The 27,872-nt window shown below is 34.3% G+C and overlaps 2 protein-coding genes across 3 annotated transcripts; one reads left to right on the top strand and one right to left on the bottom strand.

Moving 5' to 3' along the window:
* Positions 1-7,439: 7,439 nt before the first annotated feature.
* LOC142553694 (uncharacterized) lies at positions 7,440-12,942 on the bottom strand. 2 transcript variants are annotated; one of them, XM_075664134.1, is made up of 9 exons: positions 12,697-12,942; positions 12,082-12,128; positions 10,684-11,949; positions 10,383-10,471; positions 9,837-9,939; positions 9,547-9,651; positions 9,130-9,235; positions 8,443-8,616; positions 7,440-7,904 (listed from the first exon to the last, which is right to left on the bottom strand). In XM_075664134.1, exons 1-9 carry the CDS (start codon positions 12,839-12,841, stop codon positions 7,765-7,767), a joined length of 2,175 nt encoding a protein of 724 aa, XP_075520249.1. In that variant the 5' UTR covers positions 12,842-12,942; the 3' UTR covers positions 7,440-7,764. The 2 variants fall into 2 exon arrangements, with proteins under 2 accessions (XP_075520249.1, XP_075520250.1); XM_075664135.1 differs by having other exon boundaries at positions 8,452-8,616.
* A 9,378-nt stretch (positions 12,943-22,320) lies between these two features.
* Positions 22,321-25,518, top strand: LOC142553693 (ras-related protein RGP1-like). Its single transcript, XM_075664132.1, has 2 exons — positions 22,321-22,685; positions 24,721-25,518. Exons 1-2 carry the CDS (start codon positions 22,456-22,458, stop codon positions 25,166-25,168), a joined length of 678 nt encoding a protein of 225 aa, XP_075520247.1. The 5' UTR covers positions 22,321-22,455; the 3' UTR covers positions 25,169-25,518.
* The last annotated feature ends 2,354 nt before the right edge of the window (positions 25,519-27,872 follow it).

Here is a 27,872-nt window from a genome sequence, read left to right as displayed (position 1 = left end):
GGTAACAAAAATGTGAGTTGTGAAAATAATGCATGCGAAAATCATGACAACCGAAACCATAAACATTTAAACATGCAAGAACTTTGAAACCTTAGACCATGGCACTCATATCAGCATATAATTACAGCGTGAATGATGAGAAAGGAAGATACATGGAGTGCCTTATCGATTAAATGATCAAAAGCTTGAATATCTATGTACGGGACGCGAACCGGAGAGGCGAGGAGAAGTTTTTCTTGAAGAAACCACCGAGGACTGATGGCTGCTGCTGAACACAAGAGAAAGCTGCTGAAAACTAAGGGGTGGGCGGCTGAATGCTTTAGGTTTAGGGTTAGGATTAGTTTAGATTATAATTAAGTGTTAAACAATGCATTAATGGGCCAAAAATAAGGATTAAGGATTAAAAAAAAAGTATTGATCCCATAAGCATTAAAAAAACCCAACAAGCCCAAAAGCACACCCGAAAAATATTTCGTTTAGGTACGTTTTTGAAAATATTGCCTAAACCTTCAAAAAGTTCCCCGATTCGTTAAAATTTGTGTACCGGTTAAAAAATATGAACCGGCGAGTAAAAATACTCACCAAAGCCCAATTTTCAAAATCATACTTAAAAACACCTCATATTAAACAATAAAAAATAAGTATTCGATAAAAATATTTTTTCTGAATATCCATGGTCTTCGTTCCTCGTTCGAGAGCGAAATGCAACTTAAAACCCTAATGCATTAGACTTTAAAATAATCATGAAACAAACTCTAATCATGCAATAATTATGCATTAAATTAATAAAATTAATAAACATATTATTTAAATAAAAACCTTAGATTGCATGCATTCAGGTTACGCAGTTTAAATTTCCTGGACTTTACAGTTTGTGGGTAGGGTTTTAAGACTTTTATTTTGATTAAAATACATGGTGCAAGCTTATGCCCATTAGCCTATTATAATAAGCCCACTAAGCTCATTAGTTAATATTTAAAATATTTTGTTCATGAAATTTTGTGAAAATAATAGCCGAGTTCTCAAAAAGTCCCTATTTTTCTCAAAAATCGATTACCGATTTAAAATACGATTCTACGTATAAGAACACCTCAAAGCACCACATTTTCAAAAATTCCATTTAAAATACACAACACATTAAAAAATTAAAAATAATTATTTAATAAAAATATTTTCCCTCATATGGTCCCCGGTCTTCGTTCCCCGATCGCTTCTCGAATAATCTTTAAAAAACAGTTTTATGCATTCTAACAAAAAACCCTATTTTAAACATGTAATCATGCACATCATAATCAATTCATGACATTAAAAACATTTAATTAGTCATTTTTTAATTTCCCTAAATTTGCATATAGCTGGATTAAGTTATCATATTTTGGGCCTTACATTATGCATTGTTAAAAGTTGACTCTACATGATATATACAACATGAGAATTTTAATTAATTAGGAATCCTAATGGGATTAGTATTATGAATCCTAATATGAACGGGATTCCAGATGTGATCATGAATCGAAGCTTGTAAATATTTCATTGAGAATCATATGAAATAACACAAGTTTTACACACGGATTTTGATAGACAAAATTTTATCCGCCAAAATATTTCCTTATCTCCATTATAAAATTTCGGTCACCCCATTTTCACAAAAAAAAAAAATTCACGGCCAAATCGCCGCCGAATTTCTGGAATTTCGGCGATCCAGTCTCGACGCAAAATTGTTTAAGATCTCTAGTTCGATCTAAAAAATTAATACAGTATTCGATCATGGACTTGATTAGACGATCAAATGAAAGAAATCCGTTCGTAGAAATTTACAATAAATACCAACTCAGCTAATCCTGAAGTGGTTTGGTGTCCAACATTAAATAGTCGAAGAAAAAAATCTAAACATCCTACAAATGTTTTAAGTTCTTGAATTTAAGCTCTTCAAGAAATTTTTTCAACCAAATATCTTGACATGCACATGAAGTTGCTGCAACAATTTCAGCTTCAGTGGTGATAAAGTAACAATGATTGCTTCTTCGAAGTCCATGGAACATTGGCTGAATCTAAGAGAAAGTATATCTAAAAATTCTTTTTCTATCATCTCGATCTCCTACCTAATCAATATCACGAAAGCCACCAAATCTGGTTGTTCTTCTTTATTATAGTAGAGACCAAGTTCATGTGTTCTTTGCAAACATCGTAAAATCCTCTTGGAGGCTAAAAGATGTATTTTCTGTAGGATTCTGCATGTATCTGCTTATGAGTAAAAGAATACATAAATAATATATGGCCTTGTTGCTATTAAATACATTAAGCTTCTTTGCTTTTTGAACACATTTCTTTTGGGAATTAAAAATCCATAAGTAGATTGAACTACTTCAATACCAAAAAAATAATGCATCTTGCCAATTTTTAAATTTAATTAATTTCATTGATACATAACTATAAATTCTTTTAAATAAAAAAGTCGAAAACTATTAATATTTTTTGCATATCATGTATTCATTCGCATGAAAAAGTGGATTGCTATTAATATTTTATAAACCTATAATATCCTTTCTATGTTTTATAACTAAAAATAATTTGGACTTAATTTTTTAAACTTAAAGTTAAATAAACATATATGTTTTATGACAAAAAGTGATTCAAACTTTATTTTTTAAACTTCAAGTTAAATGAACATATAAATTTGTGATTAGTGGTTCGGACTTAATATTTTAAAGTTCAAGTTAAATGGACATATAGATTTATGGTTAGTATTTTTTAAACCTACAATATATTTCTATTTTTATAACCAAAAATAGTTCATACTTAAAATTAAATAAATATATAAATATATCTTTATCATATTTATATTTATCTATAATACTCATCCATACATTATTAATTAGCTAATATTTGATCTGCAAAATGATTTCAATCTATAAATTTAGTTTAATTTTAACTTAAAGTTAAATAAATAAAAGTATGTTGTTATCTTATGTTATTTATCTATAATACTCATTCATACACTGTTAATTAGTTAATATTTGATTTGAATATGATTACAATCTATAAATTTAGCTTAAATAAATATTTGTGGATGTTGGTACTTTATTGTATTTGAAATAACTGTGAGATCATAACGATGTGAATAATTTTAGCTTTTTTATTTTTTTGTAATAATAATAATAATGTATTGTGATTCGCGGACTTAATAAAATGGATATATAATGTTGATTTAATGTTTGTTAATTTGTTTGATTTATATATGATCAGTGTATGTTCTTAATTTTTTAAACTTCATGTCAAATGAACATATAAATTTCTGGTTAGAGGTCTAGACTTAATTTTTTAAACTTCAAGTTAAATAAAGTTAATTATATAATTGGTAGATTCATACATCACTATACATTCTTTTTTTTCCCACTATTAGTAATAATTGATAGATTTTTTAATTTAATTTAATTTATTTATTTCTTTAATTGATACATAATCATCCATTCTTTCAAAAAAAAAAAATCGAATATTATTAACATTTTTTACGTATTTTTTATCATGCAATCTTTCACATTAAAAAGTGAATCACTGTTAATATTTTTTAAACCTATAATATATTTTCTACGTCTTAAAACAAAAAACTATTTGAACTTAATTTATTAAACTTCAAGTTAAATAAACATATATTTTTTTAATCAAAAATGGTTCGAACTTTATTTTTTAAACTTCAATTTAAATGAACATATAAATATGTAGTTAGTGGTTCAAACTTTTCAATGATAGAAAAATTAAGAGAAGTGATAGAATAAAATATAAATCAAACAAATAGAAGAATTTTTTTTTGTTATATATTTTTTTTATTGAACGATGAGCCTTTTATAGGCAAATACACCAACGGAGAGAACCATAAAAATAGTAGCAATACTAAAACCATTAAATAATAAATATACAATAATAATTATTTCTTGTAATAATTTGTTACTAATAAACCATGACTAACAGATTTCATTTGACAAGACAGATAACTAAATACTTGGACAAATCTTTAACAATTCAACAATCTCTCCCTTATACCGATAAGGTCACATCGGTTTAATAAGAGCACTCTCCTTCAAACTTGTTCTATAGTGTGCTAATATCAAGTAGCTCCCTTAGTTTCTGAAATACGAGCAATTTGAAGGACTTGTTAAACATGTCAGCTACTTGGTTATCACTTTTGAATAGATGAGATCAATTGTTTCCTTCTTTATTAGGTCTCTTAAAAATGTTATTTCACATCAATGTGCTTGATTCTTCTATGTAAGACCGGATTCTTTGACAATTTTATGGCCGAACTATTATCATAATAAATTGCAATATGATCATGATTCTTGAATTTAAGCTCTTCAAGAATTTTTTTCTTATCGAATAGTTTGACATGCACATGAAGTTGCTGTAACAAATTAAGCTTATGTGGTTGATAAAGAAACAATTGATTGCTTCTTTGAAGTCCATGGAACAGCGGATGAATCTAAGAGGAAAGCATATCCTGAAGTTATATTTATATCATCTCGATCTCTTGCATAATCACTATCACAAAAAGGCACCAATCTGATTGTTCTCCTTTCTTATAGTAGAGACCAAGTTCATGTGTTCGTTGCAAGTATCGTAAAATCCTCTTAGCAGCTAAAAGATATATTTATGTAGGATTCCATGTATCTAGTTATGAGAGTAAAATAAGACATAAATAATATCTGGTCTTGTCTCTGTTAAATACATTAAGCTTCCAACAATTGCTTGTAAAGTGTGTTGCCAATCTTTTTTCCTTCACAATAATTGTTTTGCTTCTAACCACACTATATGGGAGTACTTGCATAATTGCATTTCTCCATCTTAAATATGCATAAAAAATATTTGAACATATTTCTTTTGGGAATTAAAAATCCTGTAAGTAGATTGAACTACTTAAACACTAATAAATAATGTATCTTGCCAAGATTCGATTATCAAACTTAACCATCATGGACTCCTTAAAATTTTCAAACATAACACTATAATTACTCATGAATATAAGATCATCAACATATAACTAAACAATGAGCATTTTCCTTTGTATTCAAATTTTGTACAAAGTGTATATTCATATAGACATTTTTGAAAACCCACATTAAAAAAATAAGCCCCACTCTCGTGGGACTTGCTTTAGCCCATACAAAGCTTTCCTCAGTTTATACACTTTATGCTCATTTACAAGCTTAACTCCATGTAAGAACGTCGATTTCACATCCAATTAGAAGATAGATCATGAATATTCCGCTGCTAAGGCAATTACCAATCTGATCGTATCATGCCTTGCAACTGGAGCAAACATTTCTTTATAGTCGAGTCCAAATTCTTGTTTGTAACCTTTTGCTACCAATTGTACCTTGAATTTGTCGACTTTTCCCTTTTCTTACAATTTACTCTTATAAATCCACTTAACACTGATAGTTTTTTGACCATTTGGAAGCTCGGTCAATTCCCATGTTTTATTTTTCTCAATGGATGCGATTTCAACATCCATTGTGTTTCGCTATTTTGATTATTTGACGGAATCTTCGAAAGCTATTGGATCACAATATGAAAATAAAGCAAAATGAAAAATGGATCTTCAATTTGGTCAATACCAGTTATCTCATAATCTGTCATCAATATCGGTCTTCTTCTAACTCGTTGAGATCTTTGTTCATTTTCTGTCTCAATGACTGAAATGTGTTGATTGATTGTTGATTGTTCCTTGTTGTTTGTTCTCTGCAGATTGTGCATTTTCCAAAGGACGCTGCATTTCTTCTCAATTTTCTCCATCAAAATTAGCTTGAAATTGCACTCTAATAGTATATTCATCATCAAAAAGCTACTGAACATCATGAATATTTTTGGCATTGGGATAGCTTACTCTGGTGATTCTCGTGGTAATATCTATTTAGTTCAACTTTGAACACAAATCTCTTTCCGCGTATATATTTTACCTTGCTGATTTGTATCTCAAGTGAGTTGAGATAAAGTGATTGTATTTTGTTAGCCCAAACCAATCATGCCGAAAATTTTACAAGATGTTCATTCACTCCCTCTAATTCCTGGATGGTTGTTTTTGCTTTCTATGCATATTGGTGGGGACGACTATATCTGGCCACGAGCGGTGTTGAGAGCTGCATGAAATGAAGGAATGAGGCACCTATTTATAATCGAATTTCGAGGTGTGAGACCGCGTAAGAAAAATGCGTCTTTCCTTTTGAAATTTCGTTTGTCAATAATCTGCCAACCTCGTGCAAATTTCAAAGCCTGCCTTAATGCATTTATTGTTTGTCTGCAACTTTCTCTGACATGACTTTGCCGACACTAAAGCCTTTGTTGGCAAATACCATGATTTGGGCACATGATGTAGCCGTAGCTCGTGTATAAGAGTTTATATTCAGTATGTCAAGCTATGCAAAACAGGATCGTGTTCAATGCAGACTTCAGTCGTGGTATGCATATAGCTATATGGTCCTGACAAGGAAACGAACTGTGGTTAAATCTGGTTGATGAATATTATCCACTGTAATATCACGTGTACCAATAAGGTTCTTAATTTTGTGTTGCCACCCTTCACTTTTCTTCTTCTTGAGTAAGTACGGCTTAAAAATGAAGAATTTACAAAACACTCAACTTTGAGGACTTCAATAAAAAAAAATATGGATAAGCATACGAGTAAACAACCATATATGAACGAAATGCATGTATTGCTCTTTATGTCAATGGCTTGAAGAACTTGTTAAAGGGGACTCAATTAAGCAGGAAGTGTCTCACATCCCTGATGCATAGTAGTTGGTACCACGAGCGGATTCACATTTTAGAGGAATGCATAGCAACCGATCGAGTGGCTTCTCTGGGCAGAACCGGATATCGCGACCGATACTAGCCAGGGAGGAGATTACACAAACAAAGCTTGGTATCCCTGTAACGTTTACCAAACAAAGCATTTATTGTCATCCTTTGTTCATTTCACAAGAACCGGAAGCACAGAAATAGTATCGCATCGGTCGACAGACCAATGGTTTTTTTTTAATGAAATGATTCCATTAAAATAGGAAAAAAATTGTCATTAATAATACAGCTACGCTGTACATTCCCAAGCCCACAGAACAACGTTGGACTGTCCCCACTTAGCACACTTGCTGTAGCCGTGGCTGCATTAGTTTACGTTCAGTAGACTTATTTTACACATTAGTTGTTCATTGATTCCTCATTAGCTTGCCTAATTTTGTGGTTTATTGTTCGTGTGGCCAAACTCGACTAATGTTTAAAAATAATACTCAACAGTTGCTACTTTTTTATTTTAAGAATAAGAATATTGCTTGCCTGAATCTTTTGATTCTAGAAGACGCGTCGAATCAAGATTTTATGATATGCACCAACAATATTTTTCATGTCATTGTAATTTGAATTTTTTGAAGACTTAAATGAGATTGCACTACGTTAAGGCCATTGAAATTTATGAACACCATTTCAGAGATCATACAATACATAGGAGTCAAAAAGCCTCCTAGATTTCTCCAAAGTTATCTTACAAGGAGTGGGCCGACAATTATTATTTAATGAGAAAGAGTTCTTGTTTCTCCCTGAAACAAACGGATCACATTATCCAAGCACAACAATGACGGAGCTGCAGCGACTGATGGTTATTTTCATACAACAATCCATGTGTCGGCCAAATTATGACATACCTGCATATATAGCCAGCCATATAGCAGTCATAAATATATCGTGTTCCATAGTCTATGCAAGAAATTTTCATAGTTAATAGCGCCGCCCGCCTGCTGTGGAGAGGAGAACACGCATCGGCCTTTTCCCCTTCTTCCCTGACTCATTCGCCTTTTTAGAAATATCCGGGCTTTCCACAGGCTTTGTTCTGGAGGTCACGTTGGCAAATGACAAACCTACAAGAGAAAGACCAGCCATCACTAAAACCAAAATAACTTCAAAAACTAATACTACAACACCATGTATCAACAATAAAGCAAAGGTCATGGCATGCCGAGTATCAAATAATTTTTAGCTGGCCGGCTTTGCTAGTATTAGGTCCAGTCAGACGTGAAAAATATCCCGCTCAGTTAAAAACTGATCCAGATTGCATCAACCTGGTAAATTTTTTATAATTATATTTTATTAATTTTTTCAAGGGAAAATAAAAAACTAAAATAGAACAAGAGATGTGACAACTAGAAATTTTTTATGAAAAAAATCCTAGACGATGAAAAAAATGCTAGACAACAAATTGTACTTTCTAAGTATACAAATTTAAAAGAAGTATATAGAGAACACAAATTGTCAATTCATTTTAGGCTAGCTGGGTCGGCAGAATTTAATTGGATCGGGTTTCACCAGTTTGGATCTGAGTTTCTAGTTTTCGGTTTTCGGTTTTAGGTTCACTGATGAGTAGTTAAAAAGATTAATACCACGCCATCAAATCATTACCAGTTGTACCAGGAGACGGATTGATCTTTGCATGAGAAGAAGGCGGGATTTCAGCTGCCTTCAGAGCTGGTGAATCATGTGCAGCAGCAAAACCAAGCCTTGTCACGCCTAAAAATGAAGGCCTCTCCCCAAAAGTTGGTGGGCTTGGGGATACCGCAGTGTGACTTCCCAAAGCTATAGCAGGCAAGCAAAAACAAGTGTATTTTAGATGAAACATGGAATCCACACCGTTTTACGCGAAGGCAAAAGGTAAGCGTCCTGCTACAAGAGTTGGTAATACTAAAGAATACAACTCAAGAGAAAACATCATATTTCGACATTGTATAACTACTATAGAATAACAGCAACATGCAACACTATTTTTTAAGAACAAAAAGATCATATTCGATGAACAATAAATCATGATCAAGGAGTTTAAAATTCAACACGGATTTTTTTGTTTAAAAAATAATAATAACACCGGCAATGACTATAGAATGTCAAAAAGACATGGTAATATTACTAAAACAAAGGGTCAAGGCAATTGATAGATTCATATTCACTCATCAACTAGTAACAACAGAATAATCTGAACACTGTCTAAAAGACTGAAACTGAATCTAAAAGCATCATACAAGATCTCGGACGTAAAATTTAAGATATGCATCATACATTGGCAATGTAAAGATCCAGCAAGATCACACTCACCTTCAAAGTCATCCAAGGAAAAACTAGGCGAAGCATCGTACGAATAACATGGCATGGGCAAAAACTGAGAACCAGCAGTTTCAGCCTCAATTTTGTCCTTGATTTCCTTGATAAAGAACAGTAAAGTCATATACCAGAAGTTCTTATACAAGAATGCACAACACAATTGTTTAAACAAACTTCTGAAGCAAACTCAGCATGTAAATCATGGGCCATGAACACGTTCCTTATCAGGTCATAGTTTTATTCAACTACTTGACGGCTCAAGACCCTCTAAAACCCAAGAAAGAAAAATCTCAGAGGGGTATGCCCACCAACATAATACTAGATACAAGATGATGCAGCTGTGTGAAACAGCAGAAAGCTCAAAATCCAACAACAAACTATTCCCCAGATGTGAATTATAGAATGTGATACCTTCCGAGCAACTCGTTTCCTCTGCTTTTCTCTATTCTTGATTTCATCCATAAATGGAAAAAGGGATTCAGGAGGCAGTATCTCACTCAGATCGATTTCACAAAGCTGTGAAAATATACCCAAAAAAAGGAAGAATGATGCAACAAATCAAAACTTGACTGAAAATAAGTTGCTCAGAAAGGAAAGGTCGTAAGAAATAGAAAAAACGATTAAAAAAAATTTAAACAGCGAGAAACAAGCTCGTCTCCTTGAGACTCAGGAGACAATAAAAATGCATTCTTGCCAAATACCTGAAATGTTGTTGTCAAGGAGAAATGGCTTAAGAAGCGATAGCGTCTTCTCATGACATCTGATTGTGTGATGGTCTCCATTTGTAAAATTTTCCCAGTGATTCTGAAATTGGAGTTATTGCCAAAATCATTATATGAGATATCGAAATCATATTCTTCATTATAGTTGTAGAACTCAAAGTTAACATCAAGACAATTAGATAAAGCTTTCAATTTCAGAAGTCCATTACCAAACTGAAGCGAGAAGAATATGAATGTCTCCAAAAAGATAACCATACCAATTTCTCTAGCTCGGTCATTAAAATATAACACAAAAACTTAAAGAAAAAGTAATCACATCTAGCATCCTTGAATTATTGCAATGATAGAAACTAACACCACATTTTGAAAACACCATTAAGCCCTTGATCAGAGACCTTATGCTAGAGATAATTCTTCTGTCACATGCTTATTCTGGCAGGAGTTTTTATTTTCTATGCCATTGAACCAAAAAATTTAACTTGGGCAGATGCATTCCATATTAATGGTCACCGAATGGACAAGTACCTGTTTGGAAGCTTTTCATAGCTACCATAATGGTGTAGAAGACACTTCATGTTGAATGGATGAAGGATAAGGTGCTGACCATCATCAACCTAGAAATTTCGAAAAAGGTAGAAAGAAGAACATTAAAATGATATATTGGCATTCCTCCAGAACAAATAATTTTTCAGGATGAGCAACAAATTAGAGATTGTGAGGCCTTCTCCATTAACATATAGATTTCCCCAACAAGATAAGAGTTTTTTGCAGAAATTTTTCATTCCATTCCATTCCGGAAAACATCAGAAGAATTTGATCAAATGACCTGGTAGAAGTAATAAGAATCCTCATCTATATTTCCCTTGAATCCATTAGCGCATGTCTGAGAATTATCGTCATTACGTGAAGATGAAGATCTGTTATGACCTTCAAATGACTCATAAACATCTGCTACTTGAGTTAAACAGTGCTCAGCGACCATAATTTCTTGAATTGCATGTCTAGATGACCTAGACTCATCACCAGTAGCAGATACTGTTTCCCAGACAAACTCGCATGCACCATTACTAGGATAAGCATCTGAAGTTGGTGGAGGTTCACACAAAGTTGAATTAGTCTTATCGGAACTAGAAACATGATGTGCATTCCAGTACTTCTTTCTCTGTTCCAACTGCTTTATTGCAGCGCAAACATATGGAAGTTTCTCAATGTCATCAACTAGGCCAGAATCAGCTCTGGCTATCCACCTATCCAGATCTGACATCGACTCTCTAACAGACTGTTCCACATCAGAAGTCAAGGTAAACTTCGAGAAGGAATCTACCATATCCTTGTCAAAATTAACACTTATATTCTTGAAAGAAGTAGTATATGAATCCTTTCGACGGGTTAAGAGCACGAAATTTACTTTAGCATCGATGTTGTATTGCTTGACATTTGAAATGTGTATGGTGTACAAGTCTTTCGAACCAATCATTGTGAAGCACAAAGGGCACCTTTTCAAGCATTCACCAATATGATCCTCTTCACCCATGCACAAATATTGCAAAATGCAAGGGAAACAAAAAATATGACCACATGAGGTTATCTGTGGACACAAGGGATCATCCAAACATATGGGACACTGTACCGGAAGGAAAGTGCGGTACTTCAAGCAAACGATATCCTCCCAGTTCAACATTTTGTCAGGGTCCATTGACTTAGTTGCATATTTTCCAGAATCTAGAACCACAAACTTGTAATTTGCTTGAAAAAACAAATCCTTATTATAAGGTTTCCTCTTTTGTTGCCTTCGTGTAGGAGGGCCCTTGGGCTGTGGACGAGAAGTAGTGATAGGATCATAATGAAAATTCAACAAATGATTACCGCTGACAATATGCGATTTTCTACCAGATGAATGCCCAGTGCTACCCAGGGAACTAGAAGATACAGCACCCTGATGATCTTTTGAGGTAACAGACTTTTCAGATGGTTTATCATGATGCTCTGACGATCTAACCCCTGCCCAAGAACCAGCCTTGGGTTGAAACGCTTTTCCAACGCTCTGGTGAACTGGACTTTTCTCACGGATCTGTCTCTCCCTTCCTTTCACCTGAATGATAGAGAAACCAAAGAGCAAGCATTTTCATTAAGAGAGAGAGAAAAAGAGAGAGAGAAACACGCCTAATTTATTCAAAAGACAAGAAAATTTCTATTTTTACAAACAAGCCGGCCATCGCATTACCTCTTTGGAAGAATCAGCTGAACAGCCTGAAGCAGGAACATCTTCTCCTGAAGAAAAAGGGAAAACTTTATGGACTTCCGAAGGCGATAAACAAACCAAGAAGGTACAGAGAAAAACTCACTAAAAAAAGACTTGATATGCTCCAAAGGAGCCAGGCTCAAAGTTTATTTTGAACGAGATCGTTTTAGCTTGATATGTTACCGTATTAAACCAAGGTGGAACACACTTATGGCTGGCTAATACGTAAATCTCAGCACGTTAACCAGAATGCTAAAATATTGGAAAAAAGGACATTAAGTACTCAAAAAAGCTCAATCTATGTTCTCTAAGAAAACGAAGTGATCTTCTATTTGATTCCAACAAAACTTTGAAAAATTCGAACTTTACAGTCGTAATAAAAAAAATAGTTGATGGGACCTTTTCAATTAAAATGGAGCAGCCAAAATTCTTAAGGTCCGTCTCGTATCGAACAACAAAAATCAAAGTCAATCTGGTTTTCAATAATGCACATACATTAAAAAAAAAAAGGGGGGGGGGGGGGGGGGGGGGGGGGTGTGTGTGTTTGGTTTCCCGGCACCGACACAAGTGAGTGTTGATTGATTCGAGTAGACAAACCTGAGCGATGGCGCGGCGGCGGAGGGGAATCTGGCAGAGAAGAGGGAGGAGAGACGATTCCATAATTGGATTCTGGAAGAAACGATTGCGAAGAGGAAGGCGAGGAGGGGGTTGAAGCTTGAATTTGGCAGGGCAAGATGGACATCAAATCAATGAAGGTTTCGATGAATCTTGGTTTTCGGCCTCTCCCGTATCTTCCTTCCGACGATGATCCTCAATATGTTTTCTTTAATTATATTTATATATATATATATATATATAGATATAGATATATATTAGATACATACGTGAAATCATTATTCGTCGGCTCATGCCACGGAGGAGATTTAACATCTTATCTTATCTTTATTTTTCAATTTATAATCTAATCATTCTTTCTAAAAAATTTGAAGTTAAAAAATATGGGATATTCAATTTAGAATTTCATAAATTATATAAAAATTTAGTGATATTTAAAATCATTGATATTCAACTTTAATGTTAATAACTTCATAAAAGTTTAAAAGTATTCAATATTTCAATGAACTTTTAGAGGTTCTAAAAACTTCATTAAAACACAAACATTAAAGTATGAAGTGCAATTATAAAATGTCAAATATTGTGTTGACTCCAACCTAAACATTTGGTTGGAGTTCTACAACTTAATAATCTCTCCACCAGACCTGGTCACGAGTAATGATCCGGGTCAAACCAAGGGTTTAGCGTCGGGAAAATCTTGATTCTCAATCGTACCCTCTAGGACAGTTACAGTCGGGTTCTGAATCTGGAGGTTCAGGTCGGTTCCAGGTCCAGGTTTGGTTCAACCCTTATATATTTTTTAAAAAAGTTATTATTTATAAAGAAAAATGAAAAAAAAATTGAATTTGTAAGTTTAATGAATGGAAATTAAGCAAAAAATAATGAAAAACTCGGAACGATGGCACCGGGACTCGAAGTTAGAACCCGAACTCAAAACTCGCAAATAAGCTGCTTGAAAATTTCCAAGCAGCATGGGCCTGGGTTGGGCTAGCCATTTATGGCTGATCTAGCGCCCCCTGCGAGGGGCGCTGCTTGGAAAATCCAAAGTGTGGTATGCACTAAAGCTGCCATTTTTTGTTGCCCCGATGTATGGTATACTTCCTGGATTTCAAGGGTAGTGAAGGGTGCGTTGGACGCCCCCAACACCCAGCTCATTGTTTCATGAACTGGTATTCAAGTTTTCAAATTCAAGGTATCACATACAATTAAAAAAATTATTTAAAAAAATTGCACTTATATAGTTATAACTATATAAGTATAACTATATAAGTTGCATATGTATTCTCTTTAGATGTAGAGAAATTAAAGTTTCTATAGTTCGCTTACCTTTATATACTTACATTTAAGAGTGGCGTTGCCCAAACACTCACATTGTCTTCTTTCATTGTTCCGAATATTCCCTCAGCTTCGTCTTAGTCTTTTTCATCACTTTTAACATTTTGTGCTCGGGTAACGGCTTTTGACCAATCATTGAGCAAACATTGGGCTTCCAAATTTCCTGTATTAAGGTTAAACATATCTCATCTAATGTATTTTCTTTGATACTAAAAGTTTGTTAGAGTAGATGCCCTGCAAGCCAACTGTTGGCTAGGGAATTTATTGACTCAAGTGTAATAAACAATCTTTATTTTAATATAATTTAACTTTTTATGGTCTTGTTTTACTTTATCTGTATACCCATACAATCAGCATAGATAAAGTCCTTGATTATACTTTAATACAAATGAATCGTAATTCGATGTTGAAACTCATTTGTAAACAATGTATGATCTAAATTCGTTCCTAGTCGATTCAGCCGCCTAAAACATGGATAAAGGTCGCTTGACCTCGAGATTAACATCTGTGATGTTGTGTACTGCGTTTCTTGGTAAGGGCATAGAGATGTCCAAACATGCAGATGAGTAGTCATATGATGATTATACCGGAACAACCCTCCCTCGAACTTTCCAAGTGGTTTTCATTCATCGAGAGGATAAGTCTGTGGTTATGATTGTACACCATTAGTCCTTACGACCCGGGACAACACTGAGGCTCTATATGCTAGGGCTGTGCTTTGACTCGTTTATCGGCTCCAGGAGAGTCATCAGGTGGCGAGATTGGGTACAGTTGCGACACATATAGGAGACAGTGCATTGTAGTCGGGGATTCACCGCTCACCTGCGGGTGTGGATATCCTATGTGATCTGATAAAATTATAGTGCGTGGAATCTCTGGCCAGAGTATGAGATGTACGTTAGAGAAGAAGTTCTCCAACCGTACATGCGATGCCACTATTTATAGTTATCAGATAGTTATCGAATTATTATGCAACCCTCGATGAACCAATAGTTGCAGATTCGATCGGGATATATGAGATGAAGGGACCGTACTGTACGTTAATCATAATCGACTGGTTCTTGCAGGCACTATCAGTGATACCTAGGGGATCATGGGGCGATGCTACTAGACGCTCTTACCATGATCCGATGGTGCAATCAGAAATGAGTTCTGACATTCTTAATCAAGGTGTTGATGAAAAGAATGGGGCTAACTAGGGTAAGCCCGAATAAGAATAAATATTATTCTGAATCACAAAGAGTTGCGAACCCACGGCTAGCTGTATCCCTGAACCATTGAGGGTCACACAAGTACTGGATCATTTGTTCCCGTTGAGAGGAAAAAAATTCAAGGAGTTGAATTTATATTATTATATAGTAAATTCAAGGAGTTGAATTTATGATAATTAAATTTTGAGAAAATAAATTCAAGAAGTTAAATTTATAAGATATTAAATTCAAGAAGTTGAATTTATGAAATTTGGAGAGAATAAATTCAAGGAGTTGGATTTATAAAATTTGAGAATTTAATTTATTAAACTCAAAAGTTGGGTTTAATAAATATTAAATTTTTGAGGTGATAAAATTCAAGGAGTTGAATTTATAATTTAAATATGAAATTCAAATGTTGAATTTATAATGTATTTAATTTATTAAGCTCAAAGGTTGAGTTTATTAAATATTAAATTAAATATAGTGAGGAGTATGTTTAATGGGCTTGTAGGAGTACAAATCCAACATACTAAATAATTAAAGTTTTTAATGGACTTTGATTAATTAATTAAACTAGTTGGACTAGCCCAATTAATTAATCAAGCACATTAATGTTAATTATGTGTATTAGGTCTTGGCTTAATTATAAATAGGAGTGATCAAGCCATAACCCTAGCCACCACCCTTTGAGAAACTCGAAAAATTCCCTCTCCCAATAGTCACAAAATTCGGCCACCCTCCTTGCAAAAGGATTTTTGAGCCGCCTCTCAGATTTTGATCTCCAACGTCAAAACTTCTTCCAAATATTCTAGTGCTATTTGGAAGAGGAACAAATCATCTAGTCGTGAACCTGATTAGAAGAATAAAGAAAGGAGTCCTTGAAGAAAGTTCGTAGGGATTCATCAAGAGCTACGTTCAGCTTATACCAGCGTAGTTGGAGCCAAGTGATTTAATCACCAAAGGTATAAAATTCTTACGCCCTCTGAATGTTGATTCAATAGACCATACGGGTGCCCAAATCAAACAATATCTTGAATGTCAAGATCTAAAAATTTTTAAACTTCCGCTGCATTTGGGGCACAAGAAAACCGAGATTCAACAAAGTTTGCTTCACTGCAACAGTTGAAATAGGAAAATCTAGAATTTATTTTATCATTGTAGACAAAATTAGAAATACACGTGTTTTTTGCGACCTACATCGCAATATGTCAAAGATGTCATTGTCTGCATCACTAAAATCAAAAGTAATGGTAAAATAATTCTCAATTCCTGACTATATTTTGAGAATCCTCGTGGATGTTTCATCCGTTTTCTTATTAAAATGTGTTTTAGTAAGGTTAAAAGTGTTGTTACTAGTGTATTGTGGTTCATGTGGAACAATTTGTCCACTATATTTGGTGTCAACAAATAATTTTAAAGCGTGTCTTTTAGTGTACTTCGTGTGATATGTTTGATAGAAAGATTTGCAATTATTGAAAGTTAATTTTCAATAGATAATTTCTCACAAAATCTAAAAAAAGTTGTTCAATCGCACAATATCTAGTCATTCTTCTCTAAATTTATATTGAAAATATTTAAATATTTGATTATCATTACCCGCTTGAGACGAAAATGTCGGCATTTGAGTTTGAGATCGATCAATATCAATTTTCATGAGATGACTTTTATCGATGTGCTGCATTAAAGTTTCATAATCACCACCTTGTTGAAATTCTTAAGCTTTTGAACAATATTTGCATTTGTCTTGTAAATCACCGAAAGAAAGCGTCAAATTTCTAAGTATTTGGTGAAGTTATGAGATGTTTGGCAAGACACCGCTCAAGTTTTAGATGTTGTCGTATTGCTCATACTTTCTTGACTTGGATGATAATGTGTTTATTAGGCCACCTCATGTTCTTGTTGCTCCTCATCGGGAAAAAAATCATAGTCGTCAACATTAAAAGAAGGAAAATTGCAATCCTCAAACTCGGATATGATGTTATTACCCTTCCTTTACCACTACTATTTGAACCTGTCATTTGTATAAATTTTAAATTGAAGTAATTAGAAAAATAAATGAACGATTAAGAATAATCGATAATTAATATTTTGATAATAGAAAAATAAAGCTTGAATTGAGAAATAGAGATTGAGAATTAAAAGAGAATTGCGTGAAAAAATGAAAGAAATGGGGGTATTTATAGGGTTGAAGTCGAAATTTTTTATAAAATATCAATGGTCGACCCGATGGGTTGACCATTACACAACGATCACGACCGTTGATCATCAACGATTACATCATCGTGGACGTCCATTTTTAAAAAATAATTATTATTATTAAATATTGTCAACCCTGGCGGGTTGAAGTTGACAAAGTTTACAGCCCAAAACTATAACTGTGCCATCTTTAGTCTGTTACGGTCATAGTTTAGGATCAAACCCTTTAACCATATTCAAGTCCAATCCAGCCGCCTAGTTTAACTCTTACTCTCTCTTCATCTTCCTCTCTCCCTCCCATTCAAATCATATTTCTTTTTTTTTTTTCTCACATCCTTCTTCTCTTTATCTTTCAATCACAGATTTATATGCAACTTAGTTGATTTTTTTTTTTTTGTTCTTTAAAATTTATCTTTGTTGGGCTGATTCTGATAAAAATATTTTTAAAATCGTTAATTTAATAACTTTTTACAATTTTAAATCAAATCCAAATTTTGTAAAATTCATACATTTATCATTAAAAAGTTATACATTTCAAATTTTTGAATTGATTTCTATAATTTATATAAGAATTTACCAAATAATTTTTTTAATAATATATTAAATGTTAGGATAAGTGGAAGTATTTGAGAGATGTGAATAAACACGTTATAAATTTTTTTTGAGTTCCAATGACAAAACTCTTCTACATCTCTCCTTCTTTTATTTTCATAAGGATTCTAGTAAAACACTTTGATATTTTCAAATATTGTGACTACTCATTTCAGCAGGACTTACTAGTTGTGGGGACCCGGACGCTAATCATTCCTTAATCGTCTTTAGAAATAATTCAAATAATTATAATAAATAGGGTCTAATTTTTTTTTTTAAATACAAAGCGGAAACGTAATGTAATTCAATTTAGATTACATACTAAACATAAACATATAAACCTTATATTATTTACAAGAATTCAACTAGGTTCAACTATATATCAGTGCTGAATCCTAAGTTGCTTCGAAGCCCGGATCTCCACGCTATCTAGTCCAGCCTCGTTCTCTTCTTGACCCTGATCCTATCCCACCTGTTGCCATGTACACATACAAACAAGACAACAGCCGGATAACTCCGGTGAGAATTACATTCTCAGTATAAATCATGTATACATGCAATCATAAAAACAATATAAAAGCATATAACAGATATATCTAGCATGTATTCAGATCAGAATATAAATCCATATCAAGAATAAATTCCTATTCTAAACATGTACCATCATCAGGAACATAAATCAATATGAATCAATATAACTGTCAATTAGACTCATGACTCCACATTTAAGACTAGACTCAATCCTAGTCTAGGGATCCCGGTTTCCAGAAGTTAGCATTCACATATCGACCAACAGTAATAGAAAAGACTCCAGTTCTATCCACGTCGATAGGGTATCGATCACCAGTAATAGAAGAAATACAAATTCTATCCACATCGATATGGTATCGATCACCAGTAATAGAAGAAGCTCGTATTCTATCCACATCGATATAGTATCGATCACCAGTAATAGAAAGAACTCCTGATTCTATCCACATCGATATAATATCGATCACCAGTAATAGAAGAAGTTATGATTCTATCCACATCGATACGGTACCGATCACCAGTAATAGAAGAAGCTCCGATTCTATCCACATCGATATAATATCGATCACCAGTAATAGAAGAAGTTATGATTCTATCCACATCGATAGCCAAACATCCGGTGACAGACTTTGGCACAATCGCCAATACACTATCTTATGACATCGTGCAATGTGCCCGTGGCGATCCCACCACTATCAGGCACTTCTGTCACAAGACTATTCGTCTAATATCTGCTATCTATAAATCAAGAGAACAAGTACATCAATCAAATCAATATCATAAGGTAAAGTATGTGGTTTAGGGAAACTCGAGCCAAACCTCACTCGAGTTGTGCAATCCCAACTCAACATTAATTTATACCTTTATCTTCTCGGTCCGACGAAGACGATATATTGAAGTCAACTCTGTCCATACCCAATCTGATAATGACAATCGAATAGATACAATATCAGTATATAACTTAGTTCAAAACCTGTTCTGATTAATACTCCAATCAAAACATAATCTGATTAATGTCAATCGACATATGATACCACATACAATCTCAACCAATACCGAGTCTGATCAATATCAATTTACGGATGTTTCGATGGCATAACAATACAGTCTCGATAACCCCGTCAATTCCAACACCACAGATATAATACTAGAACTCATAATCAATATTGGTGCAACTCATAATTTCAATAACAACACCAATCTGATATCGAATCTCAATCAAATCAACTCCAAAATTCATAACAATTACATAACCAGTCTGTTTCTTAATCTGACTTCGATTCTATGATGTCTACTATGTCAAGAACATCATATATGAATTCCATTCAATTCTGGCAATATCATAATTTCAAGACATATTAAAACGTAGTAAAACTTACGTCCAGTTGTAGCCTACGTCGTTAAGAACACAGTACTATACTCGGATTCGAAAACAGACGGACGGATTGCTCGTAACTTGAAGCACAAAATCAATTTTTCTTTCGGAGACCCTCGGTTCTTTTCTGAGGAAAGATTTGCATGTACATACATATATATATATATATATATATATCCACGTCGCACGGTGAGGCCAAATGGCTTGTTCTGCATGACTCGCGCATATGCGCGCTCAAAGTCCGCGCATATGCGCCGGAAGCCTTATCCAACCACTGGACTACTCGCGCATATGCGCACACATAAGTCGCGCATATGCGCGAGACCTACTGTCTCGTGCCTCCCCTTACCTCGCGCATATGCGCGCCTTCTGCCGCGCATGTGCGCCAACCTTTCTGCCCTGCTCGCGCATATGTGCCGTTCACGTCGCGCATATGCGCCGAGCACTCCACTAGGCTACTGGACACCTCGCGCATATGCGCGTCCTCACGCCGCGCATATGCGCGGGGTCTTCTGTCCACTCCGCAAATGGCTCGCGCATTACGTCGAGCATGTGCGCGAGCACACCTCCTTACACATATATTTCGCGTCTTTTCTCACCTTTTCTGGTCTAATACTTTTCGTCTATAATTACCTTGATTAATCAAGAAATCATCCCAGATTAATCTCAGATTACGGTAATCAAATTCTCGGGCATTACACTAATCGTCTTACTGAAACTCTTAATACTCAACATCAATACAACTTAAACAAATTTGCACAGGAACACTCTTTCTGTCGGTTACAAATACTCACACCTTAAACAATAAAGATTTGATACAAGGTTATAAGTTTGAGACAAGATGTTAGAATCGAGAGATTTATTAGAAAAGGGTTGAATAAATTATCTCACTAAATTCTCAAAATAATTTGGTTGGATGGAAAAACTGAAATTGTTATTCTTATCCATTAGACTTCAATAAACCAGAAGTTGTATACTATATGAAAATAGGCTAACTGAATTGGTTGAACAATATAATTAGTTAGGCTCAAGAATAGTTAGATTATCAAAACTATATTAAATGCACAAAACATTGTTTACGGAGGTTCGGAGAATTAAATACTTATACTACTTGCCTTCTTTTTTTCACAAAAGATTCCGCTGTAAGATTCCGGTGATTAAAATAATTTGCAACAACTTGCTTCACCAAAGCTTATTTATGGCCTACTTTGACTCCTAGTTAACTCAACACTTAATCAATCTGATTATCGAACTCTTACTATGAGTTACAAATATTTTAGAACAAAATACACTTAGTACAAATGATCATCAATGATCGAATACGAACAATTAAGCGTGTGCTTAAAGGAGCTCTTGTTCTGTTGGAATCTGAAAGCTTTTAAACACAAAATGTGCAAGATAGATAAAGCTTGATTGTGGATTGTAGAGTTGGAATGTCTGCACTACTTATCTATTTATAGGTTTCCCTCCAATGGTCAAATTTTGAATCTAATATTCCATATACAATAGCCGTTTTGCCTTGTCATTGTCATTTTTGAAAAATAATATCATTTGATAGGGCACTAAAGTATCGACATTTTTAACGGTTCAAAAAAGTTGTTGAAATACGAAAGATTTTATCTGATATGACAATTGAGCTCTGATTCTTGAAGAGATTTTTTTGGATAATCTTCATAGAATTGTCCACTACAAGCTTGACTGATTCAATTAGCTGGAGTAGTCAGTATTCCTTGTGAAACAGTGATCTTCAAGCTTGATGTTCACTTTGGCTTGGGAAGCCATGTACTCATTTTGATAATTATGAAATATAATATTTTGATGTTCTCTAAATAGTTACTACTATGGGTCTCAAACTTAATAATATAGTATATATTCATATAACTCACTTTTACTCTTTATAAATATTTTTATATTTATATTATATTTCTTTCAGTTTAAATAAATTAATTAAATATTATAAAAATTATTTTGTATATACAATTATTATGCTCATGTAGTTTCATTAATAAATTAATAATAGATGTAAATGTAAACGATATTTATTATTTTATATATACATATTATTATGCTCTCACAAATAAAAATAATAATTAATAATAGATGTAAACGAAAATAGAAATGATAATTTGACGATGGTTTCACGAATCTTTATCTGTGAAACGGATCAACCCTACTGATATTCACAATAAAAATTAATACTCTTAGCATAAAAAGTAATATTTTTTCATGGACGACCTAAATAAGGAATCCGTTTCATAAAATACGACCCGTGAGACCATCTCATAAAATACTATATGTGAGACCGTCTCATACTTACATAATTTTATATGTTTTTAAAAAAATTCGACTGACTCCGACCAAGTCAAACAAATAATCAAACTTCACATAGTATAAGCTCGTAAAATATATACACAAAATTTATTCATAAATCCCAACTTTTTCATTCAGGCCAATCGATCGATTCTGTTGTGTTGTGTGTAATTTGGATTGTTTGATTGATCGAGGGAGTCAGAGGAGGAGATGTCGAGTACGTATAAAGGGGACTTCAGCAACAGGATTGATTACGTGTTCAAAATCGTGTTGATAGGCGATTCTGCGGTGGGGAAGTCTCAGATGCTTGCGCGATTTGCGAGGAATGAGTTCAATTTGGATTCTAAGGCCACAATTGGTGTCGAATTCCAGACGCGAACTCTTACGATCGATCATAAGAGCGTGAAGGCCCAGATTTGGGATACGGCCGGCCAAGAAAGGTACTGATGTATCTTGTCGCGCCTTCATTTTTTGTGCTTTCCGTCTTCTAAAATATGTTTTCGTTTTTGGGAAGTTGTGATCTTCTGTTGCTATGCCCTTTAGCTTGTGTTTTCCTTTAAACCATAACTTGGTTATGGAGCGTGAGTTACTGTGAGTTTATTGGTGGAATTGATTTGGTTTGAGTTGGTGCAATTCTATGTCTTTCATTTGAATTGATAATCATTTTCTTCCTCAAATAACTGATCAGTTACACACATAGATTTACATGGAGCTGCCGGCAACATGGAAGTCACCATATAATTTCTTAAGTTTGTAGCAATATAGTGTATGTACTTTCATGAGTACCTGACATCCCAAGATTTGTGAGATTTGGTTACAAGTTCCTTGCGTGGGTTTCCATCTAATTTCATGTTAGTTTTTTTCTTCTTCAGTGTAAACTTTTATTATTAATACTGATAAATTCTTTGTTTGTATTACATGTAACCATATATTTAATGGACCGTGAATCTTTTCAAAACAAAGTATAAATCCTAAAGATAGGGAGCGATTGATATGACGTGCGATGCTGGTTTTTGTTCAATGTTTTTTAGCTAGCGGGGGATGAGGGATCTATTATTTTTTAAAAATTAGTGGGGCAAGTATGTCAGTTACTCAGTTATATGTTTGAAAATGCGAAGAAGCCGAGTGTTAGGATGCTGGAAAAGATTTGGAATAAAACTAATTCCACTTGAATGCATTTGCCTTATTTAGTAAAATTTAAGGATTAGTAGGAATTTTTTTCCTGACAAAATGAATAGAATTCGAATACTGAAAATGTCAGCATTATTTCTTTACTCCGCTGTGTTATCAAGATTGATTGAAAGATTTCCACCCCTATGCTACATATTCTTCGCGGTCATTTTTATTCTTTGGTGCTTTAGCTTTTCTTACTCATTCGGAGTTTTCCATGCAGTAATTCCTTGACACAGTGTGCTATGAACTAGAAGGAACCGAAGCTTTAGAAGTAGTACTGGAAACTGTTCTGCTTAAATTTGAATAGATCTTTCATCAAATTATCCAATTCTATAAGATAAATAATATGGATCCAACGCATTTCCATCCTATTTCTGAAGTATTCTAGAATCTAAGAAACTTTAGGCCGGCTGAATTCCTTGAACCTTCCATTGCCTTTTGGTCTTAACCTACGAACATGCCTTTCGATCTCAACTTACGAAAATTGCTACCATTTTCATGTTATGTTGTAATTTATTTCGCAAGATAAGACTCGATTAATGATTTTCTGTTTAACTGAATTTTGTGTTAGAATTGCCTAAGTGGCTGCTGACATCCATTTTCTTGCAAGTAACTATAAACTCGCTAATTCAAGCAATATGTTGCTTTAGAGGTTCTTTTCTCTTCTTGATTTGGCATGTAGGTTCTCTATGTTTTACCACAGGGGGTGTGAAATGCAGGCTTCAACTATCTTCTCTGTGGTAAACTTATAATGAATGCTCTGGTTCTCTCTCCTCAGGGAAGTGAGACTGAAGAATCTATATATTCTTAAATATTAAGGGAACCAATAATGCAATGATTGTACTCGATATTCCTCTCTGTTTCACTATTATCTCATTTCATCCTATAAAGTTATTTTCTTTCTTTCGCTATATAAAATACCCCAATTTTATTTAGGATAAGACCATAACTGTATAGCTTGGAACTGGACCCCTGAAATGTTTCTTTTATATGCTACATACTATATATTTACGTTGAAGTTTGTAATTCCTCATGATTTTGGTGTAATTTTTGCCTTATGTAGCTACCAACTAGATTTATGTGAGTTTGATGCTATAAAAGAAATGATTCCGGTTTGACAGTGGAAGACCATATAGAGCTTTGATGTCCTTGCTCACTCTTCTATTTATGATTTTTCTTTTCTATTTTACTACAATTTTCTTTTGCAATTATCCTCCCTCCATTTTTGGAGAGTGAAGACCATTGGTTGTTTCTCTCATCTGCTAATTCTTCCACTCGTGTCCGAAAAATGGATGACTTTAGGTATCGAGCCGTGACAAGTGCATATTACAGAGGAGCGGTGGGGGCAATGCTGGTTTATGACATCACGAAGCGTCAAACATTTGATCATGTGGCTAGGTGGCTCGAGGAATTGCGTGGTCATGCCGACAAGAACATAGTCATTATGCTAGTAGGCAACAAAACCGACCTAGAATCTCTTAGAGCTGTCCCGACTGAAGATGCTAAAGATTTTGCTGAGAAAGAGAGCCTTTTCTTTATGGAAACATCTGCCCTTGAAGCAACCAATGTTGAGCCAGCTTTCCTAACGGTATTGACTGAGATTTATCGAGTTGTGAGCAAGAAAGCACTCATCGCAAATGAATCGGAATCTGCAGGAAACTCTGCGCTTCTCAAGGGAACCAATATCGTCGTGCCTGGACAGGAACCTATACCAACTAGAAACAAGTACACTTGTTGCGGAACATCATAAGATCAAGACTTCCACTTTGCCATGCTTTTCTACTACCATCTGTAGTATCACTTCATGCACGTGCCGCAACCTCAGGTTCGACCTTTCAGCTTGTCAGAATCTGACGTATGATATTCTTTAAATGAAACCATTTTGTTGTCTTTGGTGTGCTACTTTTCTCCATGACCTATTTACTTTATCTGCTGACCTACAATACACATTGTATCTTTTTACCCAAGATTCGCTCCGAAATGCCTTTCGAACTTTACTTACCTTGTACTTCTTGTTACAGACAACAAAATCCTATTTTTGTAACGATGAATGGAATGATTGTTTTTGTATTTTTCATAAAATATTCTGTTTAGTATGTATGTATGGTTGTAGGAGTCCGCTCGCACAATCTTTTAGTCGTTGCTGTGAAATTTTAGTTTGAATTATTATGCTAAATTGGCGCTGATCGACATGTGGGACATTTTCAACATAAACCAATCACTCATTGTCATGGTTAAGTTTGTAATCCGAACAAAAAAATTTATTTAATTTAAATCAATGATTATATTGATCACTTTCCAGCACTGATTCTATTTTAAACTTGATAGAAAATGAATCGATAACAATTTGTAATATATCGAAAAAGCAAACATGAATTTTTCCAATATTGGATCAAGTTGATTCTTCGCACCATCGAATCAAAATTGGAATAATCAAGAATCAGAAATAAATCATGCCCCAACAATTTAGTTGTGGTTCCAACGTTATTGCTTCCAAATCAGAAACATGATTTGAATTTTTGGTCACGCATGGCAATCATTTATATTACGTGCGTACGATATGGATCATGGAATATTGATTAATCTATTTTTTTCCCAACAAGATCCTACTCCATCGGTTAACAGTTGAGATACCCAAAAAAAAAAATCTAATAGAATGCAATCAAATAATCAACCCTCTTGCAAGTAAAAGTACTGGTAGCATAATCGTAAGGGTAGCTGTAAGCACTTGGGCAAACTTTCTTGAAAATCTTTGAATAACACGTCGGCTTGCAAAATCTCTGGACTGTTGAATTTCCCTCTGCAGCAATACTGGTCTCTGTTGAACGCGATGCATACACTCTTAGAAACCACCATGCCACCGTACTGCCAGTTCTTTGGGACAAACTCTGTTCAAAATCAGATATGCATTTTGATGGAAGAGCAGTTACCAGACCCGCGAACGGGAACGACCGAAATGGGGAGGTTGAATCTGTCAACAAAACCGACATCATAGAATGAGGCTGGTGGCACGCCGCCCTCGCCCTTGCATTCAAGGACGTTGCCGTAGTCTTGGCACGTACAATGGCCTCGCTTCCCCATGACATCAACGATGCAGCCAGTTCGGCCCCAGATGCGGTTAGACCATCCCGGTAGTGCGTTTATTCTGGCTATTTTTTTTGGTAGAACCTTCACGCCATCGTTGCCTAACAAGACCTTGCCGGCGTTATGTTGGATCTCAGTGTTAGAGTAGGTGCCCGACTAGCCAAATTTTGACTTGGGCTTTATTGACTCTTATATAAGAAAAAATATTTATTTTAATAATATTTTACACTTTTATATAATTATGTCATTTACTTTATATATATACACATGCAAGCTGTAAAGTCATTGGATATACTATAGTACCATGAAGTCCACAAGTCACGTAGATCATGAAATTCATTAGATGTGTACTGTATACTCTAAACTCTTTCCTTGTCGATTCAACCACCTAAAATAAAGGACAAAAGTTACTTGAGTTCTAGACTAGCATCTATGATGTTAACGCCATGTTTCATTGGTACGAGCATGGAGATGTCCAATCATACAAAAGGGTGATCATATGATGATTGTAGTGAAGAACCCTCCATCGGACTTTCCAAGTGGTTAACACTTATCGATTGAATAAATCCACAGTTATGGTTGTACTCAATTAGTCTTTTGACCCGCGACAACATGAAGCTTTTCATACTAGCGTTGCACTTTGATTCATTGACTCCACGAGGTTCATCAAGCGGATATGTTAGGCATAGTTTTGAGATACATAGGTGTCAATGAATTGTAGTTAGGGATTCACCGCTCACCCACGAGTGTGCATATTTTATGTGATTCGATGATTTAATAGTTCAAGGAATCTATGGCTAGAGTAAGACATGTGCTTTAGAAATATGTGTTTCCCAAGTTGCACATACGATGTCACTACGATTACTCAAAGATATATCACATCGTTATCGAATTTATTTGCAACTCTCGATATACCAATGATTGTAGATTCGATCGGGATATATGAGTTGAAGGAATTGTACTACACACGAACCATAACCTATTGGTTCTTATATGCATTATCAGTGATATCTAAGAATAATAGGAAGATGCTATTAGAAAATATTACCATGATTCGATGGGTAAAATCAGAACCGAGTTCTGACGTTCTTGTGATCAAAAGGTTGATGCACAAAATGAGACAAATAAGATTAAATCCATATAAGAAAGAAATGTTATCTTGATTTACATGAGTTCTGAACTCATGGATATGTTGGTTCCACGCATGGCAATTTGAGATTATAAATATGAAAATAAAAATTAAATTGGACAACGAGATTTACGTGAAATACTCCTAAAATTATTAGGGTAAAAACCACAGACAAGATGAAAAATTTCATTATAATATTGTATGGTGTACAACCCACTGACTGTGTTTCCAAATAGAACAC

The sequence above is a fragment of the Primulina tabacum genome, chromosome 8 (genome assembly GCF_025594145.1).
Source record: "Primulina tabacum isolate GXHZ01 chromosome 8, ASM2559414v2, whole genome shotgun sequence".
Classification (NCBI taxonomy): domain Eukaryota; kingdom Viridiplantae; phylum Streptophyta; class Magnoliopsida; order Lamiales; family Gesneriaceae; genus Primulina; species Primulina tabacum.
Note: the sequence above shows the minus strand (reverse complement) of the source record. Positions and strands in the feature narration are given on the sequence as shown.